Here is a 17486-nt window from a genome sequence, read left to right on the forward strand (position 1 = left end):
TGCTGTGGAAGAATTTTGGCTCATCTTTGCAGAATTGTTGTAATTCAGCCACATTAGAGGGCTTTCGAGCATGAAGCAGCTTTTCAAGGTCATGCCACAGCATCTCAATAAGATTCAGGCGGACTTGCTGGTTTGTTTTAGATTTATTTGTTTTTTTTCTGCTGCAGAAGAATCAGAGTCATTGTATTGCATACAACAAAATTTGAGTGCAACTCCACGGTGCATTTTGTAGAAAGTAAAAATAAGAATAAGGAAAAAAATAAAAATAAAACAAGGAATAACAATATATATATATAAAAGTGGCAGGTGCTGTTCAGCGTAAGTGTAAATATATGTACATCAAAAACAATAACAGTAACAAAATGTAGAATTTCAGTAACCAAAATGTGGAATTGCAGTAAACAAAATGTAGTATTACAGATTTAGATGTAGTACAACAGTAACAGTTGGCCAGGCATTATCTTTCAGGATTATTTTTGGTTGACACTCGAATTCATGGTTCCATTTATGGTCTTGAAGTAGCAAAACAGCCCAAGAACATCACACTACCACCACCATATTTTACGTTGTCTGTAAATTTGTCTTTAATTTGTTTGCATGTTGCCAATAACATAACGTTGCATAAACATTTATTACACATCATGACTTTCTACAGCCTGTTTACTGTCTTTAATGTAAGTTTGACATCATTATTCTTGCACATCGGAAAATAAAATACACAGAAATGTCATATGTGGATTCAGCTCAACTCCACCTCAACTTCCAGTGTGTGTGAGCTGGAAATTTCTTGTTGTTAGAAAGCTAAATTTAGCAAAATGTCAAATGCAATGAAGATATATGTATGCCCTGTAGAGTGAATTAATTCATTTGATAGCCAAGACAGAGAATTATATCCAAGCTCACCAGAAGGTGATCAGACTTTTACAACAAAGTATCAGAGCTTTTCCTGGAGAAGGAATCAAAGGTAAGACCACAAATGTGTATTTTGTTGTATAAAATGCTTACAATTAATTAATTCAGGCTAACTGTCTAACTGTTTGGAAACTTCCCACATGCAGATATTTTTTTGAATTAGTCTTTTTTTCCTGCAAACAAAATGGTAACATTTTGTTGTGTATGATGCAACATAAAATAAGCTAAGAGGTAAACCAATAGTCATGATAAATGTTCTACAAGTGGCAAAATTGTGTTGAGGGAAAGTCATCTCATTGGAGCTACAGGAGTTTGTTCACTGCAGCTGCACATGGACGAAATGTCTTATAAGATTTAGATGTTTTGCCTCATTGGGAAAAATGAGTTCATGCTGGAAGATGAGCATGAATCTGTTGCTCTGTCTCAGCTGTAAACACAACAGTCAACAAATATTTGGAGAAAATCTGTTGCCTGGTTTAAGAGAAAGCAGTGAGGTTGAGTATTTGCAGTACTAAAGTATCATTATATCTACGGTTCGGGTATAATAAAGAAAAAAAACATGTATTCATGTCTTACATAAGGATTGTGAATCCCAAAAACAGTTTTCCTCTAAAACTGACATAAAACATGTATAAAGCATAGATAACACATCATATATTATGGATAAAAATAACAGAAACATTGTGATGAAAAGACAATCACATAATGGAGGATGGATATAACACATAAAATAGTAAAAAGTGATTAATTCAGGAATAAATTATATCAGACACTACAGTATAGTTGTATAGTTTCACCTAATATGTTTCTCAAACCTACTCATATTAGAGCATTGTTTGATTTCTTCATTCAGCCCATTCTAGGATACAAGTGATTCTGCATGTGGAGATCACCCATGTATGAGAAACCCAATATTTTTTGGTCTTTCTTGATTTCTGCAATGAAAAAACGTCTCAGTTCTATTAAACTCATTTTTGTCCGTGCAAACGCTGAATAAGTACACTTGCCACACAGTCATTTTTGTGTCTTACTTTAAGCCCACTGAGCATAATAACAATATTAGCTTCCTCAATTTTGTAAAATTACATGGCACAAAATATATAAAAAGCCCTTTATTTAAATGTGGTTGTTTTTGGCTTTTGGTGCTTTGCTTTGGCAGAACAACTTGTAATAGGTTGTTTTTATGAATACAGTATTTCAGGACCCAGTGTCTCTATAGAGAGCAGAGAGTAGCTAGTAATGGCACATTGCGTGGGCAGTAAAGGGCACAATTAAAACACGGGCACAAGCTTTGCATGTGTTCCTACAAGTACGAGCAAAATACTATGTGAAACTAGTCAGACACTAGGTACACACACCGAATGTAATAAATGTAAAACATTTTGTTTTTTATGACTGTTTTTAAAGAGTTAATACTGCTTTTCAAGCAGGTGTTTATTATTGTGGTTGTAGTCTGTCAAAGGCAGTTCTCAGATATGAATAGCTATCAACTATGGGTGAAACAGTACGGCATCATCACGATTCATTTGGAAGTACAGTACAACCTTGGTTAGTGTCATTAACCCATTCCTGAAACCTTTAGTGTATGCTAACCAAATACCTTTTTTGTTTGTAAATCCAATTACAGTAGTACCCCAGTTAAAGGTTAGCACATTTTTGGTTAAAAACCAGAATTTTTGCAAAAATTTTCCCTGGGCCTGTGTTTGTTGTATTAACATCCAAAATACCACCCAGTTCGTTTAAGCCTCCATCTTGGATCACACACACAAGACAAATACAATACTTGCACATGATTGCACAATGCATTGGGGGCTGTGGACACCATTTTAGAGCAACAAATTAGTCAATAATCAATAAGAAAAGCAAAGCCTTGTGGCGTAACTGTGTTAGTTAGCAAAGAACTACAGAGTCAGCCGCGGATGACATCATAGACAGAGCTGAAAGTGAGTGGCTTCCAGTTCTAGATTTCCATTTTGACAGCATGCTAACAAGCTGCTAATGGCCGTGTTTAGTAATATTGTACGACAAACAAAATAGTATAGATTTAAACTGAAAACATACACTAACCAAGGTTCCACTGTAAAATAACCACAACAAGTGGTCATTTTCAAGCATAAAACTAAAATACAAATATAAGAAATTTAGAAGACTCATTCAAAATGCAATATGTGGTATTCTACACTGGTCACCAGGTATCAGTGTAAGCAACAGGCACATTTATAACAACATAATAATTGAAATAATCATAATAATAACACTAGCTACTGTTGCGGCCATAATCCACCCAACTATGAACCCCCTGTGTCACTCCCTGACTTCCTGCCTTCCAGATGTCTGGAACAATGATTTATATCTTACATCGCTTATTTGCTGTTAGTATGTCATTTCATGTCGAGAGGGCGTTAATAATCATAAAAAAACATATTGAGAAAAATGTGAACAGATTTTCTATGCTCTAACTACAAATATATTCAATTTATCAATAAGTATAAATAAGGAATCCTAATTCCTCATTTATCACGGCCGGGTTTGGAACCAATTAGCCGTGATAAACGAGGGATTACTGTAACATTAGACCCAATTTATCAACAAGTTTGATTTCTTTGTTTTGTCAGCACTTCTTCTTCTTTCTCTCTCGGCTTTTCCCTTCAGGGGTCGCCACAGCAAATCAATCTCCTCCATTCAACCCTGTCCGCATCTGTCTCTTTGGTCTTCCTCTACACCTCCTACCTGGCAGCTCTAAACGCAGCATCCTTGTACCAATATAATCACTATCTCTCCTCTGGACATGTCCAAACCATCTCAGTCTGGCCTCTTTGACTTTATCTCCAAGGCCTCCAACATGTAATGTCCCTCTGATGTACTGGTTCCTGATCCTATCCATCCTGGTCACTCCCAATGAGAACCTCAGCATCCTCATCTCTGCTACCTCCAGTTCTGCTTCTTGTCATTTCCTCAGTGGCACTGCCTCTAGACCACACAACATGGCTGGTCTCACCGCAGTTGTATACCTGTTTTGTTTTGTCAGCACAAATCTACTAAACCACCACCAAGTATCACGGTTGAACATGAACAAGGTTGATGAAGTCTCATGTTGTCCAATATAAAAAGGCAAATCTTAAATGATTGCCAGTTGTCATACTAATACTTTAATCATGCAGTTCTAATAACAGTACAAATGAGTGCATATTTCTGTGGTAGACCAATGCACATATCAGTTGCAACTGACCAGTCCTTCCATCCGTATGACCCCATCTGTCTCCAGTTTGCCCCCCTCTCTGGGACAGCCCACCCTCTGCCTGCCTCCGCTCGGCATGTGAACAAGTCCGGATCTCGCCTGGGAGGAAGTGCAATGTTTTCACTGGGAAGTTCGGGATTAGCGGACCATCGCAGGACTTTCATTCAATTTCTTGGTAGCTACACTTGGAATGAAGACCCCTTTTTTCTGTTACAGTGTGGATTCATGAGCTTTATCTCATACCGAAAATATAAACCACACTGTATCTCTAACAATTCAAATTTACAGTATCCATGGGTCATGCTCGGAATAAGATTCTTTGTGACAAACTGGCCAAAAAAAGAAATACAGCAGTCTTTTGTCCGTTGTTTGGGCGCCTTAATGCATGTATATTGATGTGAAGTGTGCATCTATCTTGCAATACTGACATTTAAGCTTCTCAGTGCAGATTTAATCTGCAGCTCCTGAGGTTACTGCTATTATCTTCCACCAACTACTATGTAATCTACCCTGAGCTCATTCACATCTTCCTTATCATGTGGTTTGCGACATGAAATACACACACAAGCGTGTGTGGAAGTCAAAATGAAAGATGGAGATTTATACTGTAGTGCACCCCTACAGGGAAACTTCCTGTACTTTTGCGACCCGGATGAGAAGCTGTTGATAAGATGAGTGTGTGGGCGCCAGCAGGGAAGGTGACATTAGCGACAAATCAGAGGAGGAGGAAGTCAATCAGCAGTACGAGAGGGAGGAGAACAATAAGTGTGTGACATGAAAGGAAAGCCAAGTGGGGAAAGTGGGAGTAAACACAGTGACACAGCCGGGCCCGGGAATGTGGACCTGTCTCTGCATGTGCATGCACGTGCAGTCATAAGGGCATGGCAAGTGTCTTTTTATTTGTATTTGTGTATTTGCATGTGTGTGTGGGGGGGTGTTTTGCACCTGGCTGTGCAAGTTGTGCGTCAATGGCGGTGAGAGGTTGAGTCGTGCTCGCAGTCACACGGCTCAGAGTTGTGCTAACCTTTAAGACAAAAGGCAGTGACGTATGTGGCCCTCTGCTAATCCTGTGACGAAAGCCTTCTGAATGTCATGTATTCTTCTGGCCGCCATCAAAATCTGATTTAAACCAGGTTTGACTCACGCCACTTGGACAGCCACTGAGCAGGTGTGAGTTGTAAAAGGCGTTTTGGTCAATCAAGCCATTTGTGAACTTCAGACTTTCATCATTTTTTCTACACAGCAGAAATGTAACTGTTTATTTTCATGTTTGGTGGCAGTTTTTTGTAATTCACAGAAATGATTAATTGCAGATTTTCTCGACACACCCCAACAAAATGAACATGCTTTTGCACAACAATGTTATATTTGAAGTGGTTAGCGCGCAGACCTCACAGCTAGGAGACCAGGGTTCAATTCCACCCTCGGACATCTCTGTGTGGAGTTTGCATGTTCTCCTCGTGCATGCGTGGGTTTTCTCCGGGTACTCCGGTTTCCTCCCACATTCCAAAAACATGCTAGGTTAATTGGTGACTCCAAATTGTCCATAGGTATGAATGTGAGTGTGAATGGTTGTTTGTCTATATGTGCCCTGTGATTGGCTGGCGACTAGTCCAGGGTGTACCCCACCTCTCGCCCGAAGACAGCTGGGAGAGGCTCCAGCACCCCGGCAACCCTTGTGAGGAAAAGCGGTAGAAAATGAATGAATGAATGTTATATTTGCTACAAATGTTGTTAGAATGTTGTTTTCTCGTGTTAAACAATGCTAAGTTTCAGATAATTAGGTTTGCACATTTGAAAGTGAGCCCTGAAAGAAGTTTGGGATGGCTCTGAATGCTCAGTTGCAGAGCTTTGTGATGTCAGTGCGATCCCGGACTTCCTTATATGGGCGTGCCCAGTTACGCTGTAGACCTGCCTTCTCCCCAGTTCTGCTTCGCTCTGTTTACAATGTTCGCAATGGCTCCCAGGAATTGATTCTTCGGGTTGAACAAATATCACAAGTGGTTGGAGTTGCTTGATTCCTGGCCTTATTTTTATCTGTCAACAGCATTTCACGTGGACTTGGTCATGTCGAAGAGTACATTTTGTAAATTTTGATTCCTGTAATGATTAACTCTTGGAGCCTTTGAAAATATCACTTAGTGTTTTATGTAAACCTTTGGACAAGTTGAACCATCTCTGTGGTCTGTGGTCTATCCAGCTACACCCTGTAGCTCACAGGAATGCCCGGAGCAACAGTCCACCAGATGCAAAGCCATGAGACTCTCTGGACCATGCAAATATGATACTATATCTAGATCTGAAAATATCCCAAAAGTTCCTGGAAGATTCAAAAGCTGCAATGTGACGTGAGCTCTGCAGTCGTGGCGTCAGTGACATCATCTGATCTGGTTCATCAACGCTGGCAACAACAGTAATTCTACACCTGCAAAGGCATCCTTTCAAGCTGCGAACACGATGGGTTTCGGTCTTCTTTCATGTGGGCATGCAGTGTCAATCGAGATTTTAGGCAGGAGGTGATAACATTGCTGTAGGATGACAACACAAAAGCTCTTTAACATGCTCTAACAGACCACATAAGTGATCCGCAAAGAAATGCTGGCACCAAGATCGCCTTGTAATGCGGTTTAAGTGAAAGATCCTTCGAGGGGCTTCAGTGGAAAATGTCCAAATGGACGAGCAAGAGGAAGGATGAGTCACACCAGCCTGGAGGTGATCAAGACATTAGAGAGTTGTTAGGAACACTTTATCCATAGGAACAGCAGCCCCCCAGGTCAACTGTCCTATCTGCTTTTCAACTCCTTTACTCACAAGAAGAACTGGGGGAGTGAAAAAGTGAAAATCATCGTCTTGATTATTTAGCCTCGTTCCCCCAAATGATGAATGCCCTTTTGTCTCGTACAAAAGGCCTTGTTAGTGAGGAAAAGAAATGTTTATTGAGCACATATGGGGCGATACACAAACTCACCGGTCACTGCAGTATGACAATGTGCCTGACCCATGGGATTGCGGTAACTGACACAAATACTGAATTCCAGATGAGCGGAAAGCAAACAGACAACCAGAGTCACCTTCTGTAGTGTACATATGGCCCATATTTCCCAGCTATGCCATTGAAGTGCACGCCGAAGATAATCAATGTGGCGCTGCTGCTAATGGTGCTCATTCGCCAACGCATTACAGTGGTTTAACTTAGCGTACGATAAACAGCAACGGCATAAATTGCATTTTTGGAATAAGACTTCGAGATATCTGGTGGTTGACCAACCTCCAAGAGGAAAGTCCAGTGGCAGTCACACTTTCATCTTAGATCGATGAATTAAGGCCAGGACTCCACTGATCCCCACTGGTAATGGTAATGTTTGTATATGGTTGAAAATTTTAATAAAGTCTGTTTACCCTATACTGTATCGAGAGATTGAGCGCCTAAACAAAGCACCGTAAGGCATGTTGACTCACATTCTGTGCATTTTGTATTCATAATAATTATTCATAATAAGTACAAATGCAATTTCATAAATAAGGTGAGATCTCACCAGGATGTCCGGGAAGTCCACAAGTTGTCATTTATCATTATTTTGTACAGTTTTTTAGCTTTATTCTCTTTTACATGTATTTTTTGTTCATATTTTTGGTTGTCTGGAACGGATTAATTGAATTTACATTATTTCCTATGGAAAAATTGCCTCATTTTTCATCTGATCTTTTGGAATGAATGAATGAAAACAACCAAGGTACAACTGTATTTTTTTCAGACATGCATAAGTTACATTGAGGAACACCACATCTTTACACTTGTACACTTCCTGTCTTTAAATGTTACGTAAATGTTATTTAATGAAGCGCTAAATTACCATCTCAATAAGGAATGTCAAATAATAGCATGATGACTTTTACAGTGATGAATAAATAAAGAAAAAAGTGTTAAATACATAATTAAATAACAAATACCTAAAATAATAACAAAAAATGAATCTGTGACAGGAAAAGCGGTATCAGGGAGGATGGTTTTCAGCCTTCTTGTTCATCCAAATACCTTCTAAACTCCAGTATTGCAAAACAAGTCACACAAACCAGGGACTGTTATTAGGTTTCTTCAATTATAACACTTTTGACATGTGTATTTTGTATTATGTCTCCCATAATTACCGTTACAGTAAACAATCCAGCAGCTTGACGTGTGCAAGGCGAGTATGCGCATGCATTAGTTCGTGTGTCATGTCCTTGCGTTGAAACTAACTGCTGTTGTGATGGTGAGATGAAAAGTTAGAGGCTGCCCAGCCCCGGCTACACAATGAAGACATCCTTGGAGATGGTCTTTGTTTACTGCTGGGTTGTCAGGGTGTCCTCCCGAGTCAGGCAATAAGGAAAGGGATTATTTGCTTTGGCAGAGGAACAGGGATCTAATCAGATAACTGTGACATGTGAAAACACAGGAGTCCAACTCGCTCCGTATCTGCGTCAGTTTCGGCTCACCTTTCACCCTGTGACCTCAACGACATTTGTACAGACGCTTTCTCTGGTTGGGAAGTATGTCTGAGGGGACTCCCATTGGAGTTCAGTAGGATTACATTTGAAAATAAAATCCACTGCAATTAATTGAAAATGTATATATTTTTTGGTTACTTGATAGCCTCCTAAATTAATGAAATAATAGCAAAACACAGCATATTTGGGAAAAAAGTACAGAGGATATTTGGGACTCTATTGATTCAGCAGTCAAACAACTTGAAACCCAACTTTAAATGTTAAAAATATAATCATCCACGCTCCTGGGTTGGAATTTTGACCTGCATGTCTTTTTGTGGAGTTTGCACGTTTTCACTGTGCATGTGTTGGTTTTTTTCTGGAAACTCCATTTTCCTCTAACTGTCTAAAATCGATTCTGCATGTTTGTTTGTCAATGTTTAATTCACTGAAATTGAATCCTCCCAACCAATCCAGGTTGTGCTCCTCGTCTCACCAAAAATCAGCTGGGTTTGTTGTCTTCTCTCCCAAATCTTTTGTGTGCTTGATTTTTTCGTGTTTTCTGTTTTACACCGATGTCAGTGAAGATAAGAGAAAACTGGTAGTACCGTAATAATAATACTAATTACCAGATAAATAAAACAACAATAGACACAATATCAAATGAACACAATGTTTAAAACACACAAAATGTATACTGACTCTGAATGTTTATTTAAAGCCTGGTTCATCGCTGCCCATAAACTGGCACCAGACTCTGGTCCAATGTCTGAGAACCCCACGTCAAATCACACACTAAAGCACGTTCTGTGTCATTTCCATCATTTCTCCATGGTTGACTTCATTTAACAGCTATTTAGCTTCACTTCACTTCACTTAATTTTTTCCCCCAACATCTCTCATCTGTCTGTCTTGTCTGCTAAGACAAGGTGGATGCGATAAGTAGATGGTTCAGGATGGCAGATTTGTCATGTCTAATTGCCACACCACCAGCCTTATCTGATCTTGCATGGGTGTCGTTGTAATGAAATACCACTGGAGAGGAGCCAGGAAAGGTGAGCATTACACAGCATGAGCCATGCATAGCACAATCCATCCCTTCATGCTTTTTGGCTTTTCCACACGCAGTCCAGGAAGTTATTGTGCCTTGATGTGAGGGCTGGGGGATGACAGGAGTTCTGAGGTAACCATTGTGATAAGTGATGATCTCCACACCACATTGTGCATTGTGCATTGATCCCACTGTTGAATGAAGGCTGATTATTTTATGAGATGGAACATTTCTAGCATGTATATTTTAGTGGGGGATATTTTTGTGTCAGGGTATCTGATATCGTAACATGTCTATAAATAACCCTACTTGATTACCAGGAATACATTTACTGTAGTTTGCATAAGGGAATTTTCCAGGATTTTGCCTGTCATCTACAATCCTTATATGTGAGACATGCATTCTAAAAATATAAACAAAGATAAAAAGAGGCAACTAAACATGCACATAATACCCTCAACAATATAGTCGTGAGAGAGCGTGTTGTGCATTTGACTTTTTCAGAATTTTCAGTCGGGGCTGCCCGGCGGCCAAGTGGTTAGCGCGCAGACCTCACAGCTAGGAGACCAGGGTTCAATTCCACCCGCGGCCATCTCTGTGTGGAGTTTGCATGTTCTCCCCGTGCATGCGTGAATTTTCTCTGGGTACTCCGGTTTCCTCCCACATTCCAAAAACATGCTAGGTTAATTGGCGACTCCAAATTGTCCATAGGTATGAATGTGAGTGTGAATGGTTGTTTGTCTATATGTGCCCTGTGATTGGCTGGCCACCAGTCCAGGGTGTACCCCACCGAAGACAGCTGAGATAGGCTCCAGCACCCCCACGACACTCGTGAGAATTTTCAGTCTTATTTTGATTATGAAATGTATGAAGATACCATGAAGAACTTGTGAGGAGTGATCAAATTACAGTCATTGGGTGACTTGGCTACGTTGTGCTCATTGATGTGGATGCGCAAGGAACTGTGGCATGCCTTGGTCCATCTTGTCCAATGGCACCAAAAAAGGGGAGTGTGACGTGCATGGGTACGTATCAGAGTTCTTGGGACTGCTAGCAACAGCAACCAACAGCACAGCACAACTGGCCTTGGAACCAGGCACGTGCACAGATAGACTCCTGGTGGTGCTCAGGCTGATTAAATGATTAAAATGCCCTTTCTGTTGGATCTGTTGCCCTTTCATATTTTCCCGGTTTCCTCCCACATTCCAAAAACATGCTAGGTTAATTGGCGACTCCAAATTGTCCATAGGTATGAATGTGAGTGTGAATGGTTGTTTGTCTATATGTGCCCTGTGATTGGCTGGCAACCAGTCCAGGGTGTACCCCGCCTCTCGCCCGAAGACAGCTGGGATAGGCTCCCGCACCCTCGTGACCCTTGTGAGGAAGAAGCGGTAGAAAATGAATGAATGAATGAATGAACTCTCCAGCAGTCTGGCACTCACAGAAATGTAATCCATACCCTTCTTTGTTCTTAAACCTGATTGGACACTAATTGATCCAATTTAATGAGGGAGATTCTGTGGGTAAATGTGTTGTCTTGCTGGTAATGATGTAGTCATGGTGTAACGGTCACGTTAGTTGAATACTTTGAATGGGGACACATTTTACTCAACAAACTCACTGAAAATCCCAAGTATTTCCAAGTTATACGACTTAAAGTCCAAGTCAAGTCCAGAGTCATTGATGTCAAAGTCCAAGTCGAGTCACAAGTATTTGACCATACTCTATACATCAAGCTAAGTCATCAAAATTGTGACTCATGTGGCTCAATAATGTCATAATCCTCGGAACGTCCCTGCTGGTAACATTCTAATTATAAGTGGCCATTCAAGTATTGCTCAAAACACTAATCTATTTGTGTATACATAACATATTATAATGTTAAAAGCAAATTTCAGTGTAAAATGAAATGTATTTGTTACTTTTGGACTTAAGTTGGATTAAATCTGTGAATAACTTTCCAAGACGCCTTGTGTAATTGTATATTTTTACTTTTATTCACAGCATTTCTGTAGTTTTCTGGAGCCCAGATTTAGCCCAGTTTCATAGGTTTGGACAAGACAATGTATTGTCTGCACTTCCCTTCAAATAAAAGGATAAGTTAGAGGTTCAACTTAATAGAAAGTAGCAGCAATGGTTTGAATTATGGTTTGGATTAAATATTGGGTAGCCTATCACTCATGTCAATGTGGTTTTGGTTTGTTTACTGGCAAAACAAAAGTCTGAGTGAGCCAAGCAAAAAAGGGCCTCTCACTATGCCAAAAGTAATGTTTTTATGACATATACATTTCTCTCATGTGATTTACTACTTGTTTTATGAGATGTAGCTGACAACGACATCGGCTGTGGTGCTTCATCTCTTTGCTTGCTTGGGCAACAGGGCGTCTCTTGTTTGATTCCTCACAGTCTTTAAGAAGCTCATAATGCCAGAGCCACCAGTGCCCCGTTCCTCCAGCGCTCTGGGGGCCTTGCAGATCATCTCCGCCTCAGTGTCCTCTTTGCGGTTGTATAGTTGTCGGGCTTTAGAGGCAGGAATTGTGATAAAGCGTGTGACGACGGTGATGTGATAGCTGCGCAAAGCCAACAGTTTGGACACACATTCCTGAAAGGCCTCAGTGAGGTCTTCATTGGCCTGCTGCTGCACAAACGTCCTCAAGGAGGGTTGCAACGAGATGTCCTGGATGAGTTGTTTGTGAGCAGGTAACATGTAGCTCCTCATGCGGGTTAGGAAAGCGCCTGCATATCGAAGGACTTTGTCATCACACTCCCCATCAGTCAAAAAAGACAAGAATACAGTTAAAATAAATACTTATCTTACCACTTTTGTCCTCATGTTTGACTCCCAAAAGTTCATCAAAACAGTGCAAGAGGCTGCTTTGTGCAGCGCTTCCACCAGAGTACTCCACTGGTTCTATCTGGACACCCTCATAAACCAAACCATTTGGCATACATGGATTATCTTTCCACCTATAAAAATGTTTTGACACACATGAAAATCTGATTATATCCCTACCATGCAAAACGTTTGATACACTCCTGATCAAAATTGACCAGTTGAACCACAACAAATTACATTTTGCACTGTTGGATCTAAGAAAACTGTTGGACTGACGGGTCTAAGTACAGCTTCAAAATGCAAAAATCAGAATACAGAAGAAGAAATGTGAGTGAGGCCCAAAAAAGTGAATACGCAATGTATTGCAAATAACTATAGCGTGTTTATCAAATGACAAAGTCTTCAAAATATCGACAAAAATGTAGGTTCAGTCGAATAGTTTTCTCTACGGTATTTACAATGTCACGATATATTGACAAGTGGTCGGATTGTCCAGTTGCATAAGCAAGGACTCTCCCAGCACCCCATTGCTGCTGAGGTTTGATGCAGTAAAAAAGTCACACTTAAAACTCCTGAGGGATATGGAACAAAAGTGGTAGACCCCCCAAAAATGTCACCGAACCTGAGCTGGAGGATCTGTCAAAAGAAGGTACGATCCTCTGGCTATGTGGAGTTGTTGCAGGAGATATCCCTATGACTGAAGTTGCTCGTCTATGAGGCAATGACTGGGTTTTTCAACAGGATAACGCTACAGTTCACAATGCCTGCCTGATAAAGGACTTCTTCCAGAGGAATAAGCTCACTCTTTTGGACCATCCTTTGTGTTCCCCTGATCTAAATCCAGCTGAGAATATTTAGGATTGGATGGCAAGGGAAATTTACAAAAATGGACATCAGTTTCTGGCAATGGATGCCCTCCATTTAGCCATCTTCACTACCTGGAGCAACATTCCCACTCGCCTGGAAACACTGGCATCCAGCATCCCCAATCCAATTTTGAGGTGATTCACAAGAATGGCACAGCTACTTCATGTTGCATTTCATCTTATTTGAGCTATGGTCTTAAACCCGTGGTCAGCTGATGAACATATTTCAGTTTAATGTATGTTTGCCTTTAATTACTTATCAGAATTTTTTGTCTCACTTCTATTTCTTCTTTTTGCAATTTGAGGCTATTCTTGGAACCTAATATCCAATTGCGCAAAATGTAAATTCTTGCAATTTTTCATGAAATTTTGATCATGCATGTATATATATACCCAGACAGGAAGATCCTCATGATGCCATAGAAGACAGACGGATCCACATGCACTGTAAGAGACAAATAGGTATGACATGATGTTGGTAATTAATGAGTGAAAACACTATTTTTATATTTTTTTTTTTTTTTTTGTACCTTGCATTAGCTTAAGGCATCCTACCATGCCATCTATAGATTGGCTGATCTCCTCCAAGGCTGTGGTCACAGCTTTAGAATCACCACATCTGACACCATTGATGACTTTAGGAATGCTCTGGAACATAATCACATAGCTGATTGGAACATAGCCTGTTGTATTTAATGGTCTACACTCACTATACTACAGTATATGGACAAAAGTATTCAAGATTGATTAAAACAGAGTTGGAGTTAGGATGTTCATTTACGATAATAGTGAAGCAGAATTAGCAAATTCTGTCAAGCAGCTAAGAAATATACTTTTTTATTGCCAGTTGTCACTGATATTAACACAAAATACATTTTATCTCATGTGTATTTGATTTTTGTCTTTCAAAATGTTTGTAAGTACCATTTCTACTTCCTGTAAATAGAATTATGCAATTCTTTGGTCCATATAGTGTATGTTAATTCTAAAACTCAAACACTGACTACCCACAAACAAACTACTATCTTCACCCTCAGAGCAGGAATCGCTGCTCTCTCCACCATTAGCGTGACAAGGAAGAAGCCCTGCACACTTTCACCACCGGGTAAGCTAACCAGCAGCTCCAAGTTCCTGCGGAAAGTAAGTAAAACTTAAGTTAAGTAAGTTAAACTTAACAAGTTGAAGCATACACTTGAATGTAATTGTACATGTACTCACTCGATGTCTAAAGGGCTGGTGCAGGAATTCAAAGATGGGAATAAAGGAGGTAGATTGTTAGGTGAGTTTTTAGAAAGATGGAATAAAGACATGTTCACAAGTTATTTGGTGTCACCCGTCTGGATCCTTCTTCCGCCAGTTCGCCAGGACCGCATCAGCATGGGTGAGAATTGGAGGAAGTCCTAAGCGGCGGGACACCTCCCAGTATGGGACAGCCAAAGTACAAGGAAGCATCTTAGAAGATCATGCACAGAAAATGGGTGAGCCTTCTTATAGCTATAGATACTGTATACACTGAGTATATTTCATGTCTCTGACTGTACATATTTATAGGATTCATTTGTTTCCAACATGCTAAAGAGTTAAATTATAATATTAACCAAAAATAAGGATGCTGAGCCCAACGATGATATACACGAAATTTACGATGCTTTATAATTTCAAACATTTAAAGATGGAAAATTGTTATATTATAAAATATGATCAATAACCAAAGAAACCAATTCCAATTTCAGGAAATGATTCCAAAAAACATTTCAACCTCTGTTGTGCATGTCGTCCCCCAATCTTATGAGTATGCATTAACTCCATGCATTTGTTGTGCTTTTTCTTTGGCTTTTTAGAAACACTATTTAAAAAATCTGTCTCTCTAGAATTGTACCAGATACAACAGACTGCCCAAATGCTGAACAATTTAATGGCCCAATAAAAACCAGGACATTTTCATAATTGATTCATTCATTTTCTACCACTTATCCTCACAAGGGCTGCGGGGGTGCTGGAGGCGGGGTACACCCTGGACTGGTCGCCAGCCAATCACAGGGCACATATAGACAAACAACCATTCACACTCACATTCATACCTATGGACAACTTGGAGTCACCAATTAACCTAGCATGTTTTTGGAATGTGGGAGGAAACCGGAGTACCCGGAGAAAACCCACGCATGCACGGGGAGAACATGGAAACGCCACACAAAGATGGCAGAGGGTGGAATTGAACTCGGGTCTTCTCACTGTGAGGCCTGTGTGCTAACCACTCACCGCCATGCAGTCCACATTTTCATCAGATTTCAAATAAAGACCAAAACCGTTTTGAAACATGAATCCTGTTCCTCAATAGTTTGCATGAACCCTGTTAATGTTGCTATTGGGAGGACAAATAAAGGGAGATACCTCAACTGTGTTCTTCTCACCGTCCTGCCAAACATATCCCATAGTCATCACACTGAGGGCCAGGTGTGCTAGTCGCAATTCACGGTGTTTCTGCAAAAACTGGGTGCTCAACTGAGGCATCTGCACAGAAGGCAGGACTAAGCTGAACCTTGACTCAATAAACCCAAAGAGCTGGTTTTGTGACTTAAAATGACCCCACTTACCTTGTTAACTTGAGAGCGTAACTCGTGTGCGAGAACAAGCTCTGGGACTTGGCAGGCGATATCCATCCATGGTTGGTAGTAAGGTGGAAGATTTTGCTTTGGATAAACAGAATGGAATGGTGATGACGGAAATAAATTATATGTTTCAGTTTTGCTACTGCTGCTGTGTGGAGGGTGACCTTAGACTTAAGGTTTATATCAAGTGATTTTGTAACACATGCTGGCTTTTGGAATAAAGTTCAAGACAAAGAAAACAAGAACAATGCCAGAACCAGCTTCTCTTTGTGAATTTGTCCTAATCAATACCACTAGCCCCGGGGTCAGATTTTAAGCTGTTATGTGCACAATTTTGAGTCTTATCTAACTGGAAAATTTGCTTTGAAATTCTATGTTTACTCTAATATCACTGATATCCTCCAGGCATAATTTGCTTACAATCAAATATTTCTTAAAATATTTCGTAAAAGTTGCCACAGGCATTTAAAACCTACCAGAGGCTCTGGTAGAATGAAGCCGAGTTCCTCTGAAACATGGTACAGGTCCAGAGAGAAAGGAGTTGTCGAGTCTTTGCGAGCAGCCATTCCGAAACCCGAGATTCTGTCGTACAACAATTCTGCAGCACGCCGAAGACCTCAACCTGTGTGGACTGCAAGCTCAGAGTTCACTTTACAGCTTTACAGCTGATGTCAATAATTACCTAACCCCAAAACAAAGGGAGACCCTTACATTGCACAATGACACATAAAGCGTGGAAAATCAGTGCACATGTGTCATTTTGTGGAGACTTCCACACGCTTCCGCAATGAAAATTTACCACAATCGTCTTGCCAGCCAGTGTTGAATCACTTCTGTCATTGCTCCCAAAAAGATGTCATCTGACATTTGTTACATTAAATGTTCCTTCATATTTTTTTTTCATCATGTATGCAACTTTCATGAGCTTCTAAACATGTTTTTTTTTTCCAGTTACAGTTCCCTCGTTAAGTTCAATCCAATAAAAATGTAACGTTGTTTGCTGAGCAAATTTGCCACAGTCACGGTTAACTTGGTTAAAGACAGTGATCGTCAATTGTGCTGTATAGTAGGGATGAGCGAGTACACCATTATATGTATCTGTATCTATATCTGTACTGTGAATGGGTGGGGCAAAAAGAGGAAATGGATGGGATTTTCTTGGCATGATCAGCCGGAAATAGCCATGACTTAAATCGTTACAGTACTTTAAGTCTGAAATTAACATGGATTGATAAGAAGTCACTGTATTTATTATTATTCATTATTATTATATCATCATGTAGCATCAGTGTCCGTGTAGTGTCAAACAGTATCAATAGAGTCAACTTTCAAATCACTTACTACCCATTCACAATCCTGCAACGTTGTACTCATTCAGTTATTTCTAATACATTGGTAATATATGAACAATCAATACAAAGTCACATTAAAGGATAGTGATTAGATTTCCCAACACTTTGTATCTTCTGTGTGATGATATTCACATTGTTGTTTTGCTGCTTCA

General features: G+C 40.0%; 1 protein-coding gene across 2 annotated transcripts; it reads right to left on the bottom strand.

Moving 5' to 3' along the window:
- Nucleotides 1–11851: 11851 nt before the first annotated feature.
- Nucleotides 11852–16628, bottom strand: ido1 (indoleamine 2,3-dioxygenase 1). Of its 2 annotated transcripts, XM_058071927.1 has the most exons (10): nt 16459–16628; nt 15968–16063; nt 15765–15884; nt 14704–14822; nt 14589–14603; nt 14402–14501; nt 13901–14018; nt 13764–13815; nt 12487–12635; nt 11852–12404 (listed from the first exon to the last, which is right to left on the bottom strand). In XM_058071927.1, the coding sequence occupies exons 1-10, from the start codon at nt 16546–16548 to the stop codon at nt 12022–12024; spliced, it is 1242 nt and encodes a 413-aa protein (XP_057927910.1). In that variant the 5' UTR covers nt 16549–16628; the 3' UTR covers nt 11852–12021. The 2 variants fall into 2 exon arrangements, with proteins under 2 accessions (XP_057927910.1, XP_057927911.1); XM_058071928.1 differs by lacking the exon at nt 15765–15884.
- Nucleotides 16629–17486: the final 858 nt, after the last annotated feature.

Source organism: Doryrhamphus excisus, chromosome 4 (assembly GCF_030265055.1).
Source record: "Doryrhamphus excisus isolate RoL2022-K1 chromosome 4, RoL_Dexc_1.0, whole genome shotgun sequence".
Taxonomy (NCBI): Eukaryota; Metazoa; Chordata; class Actinopteri; order Syngnathiformes; family Syngnathidae; genus Doryrhamphus; species Doryrhamphus excisus.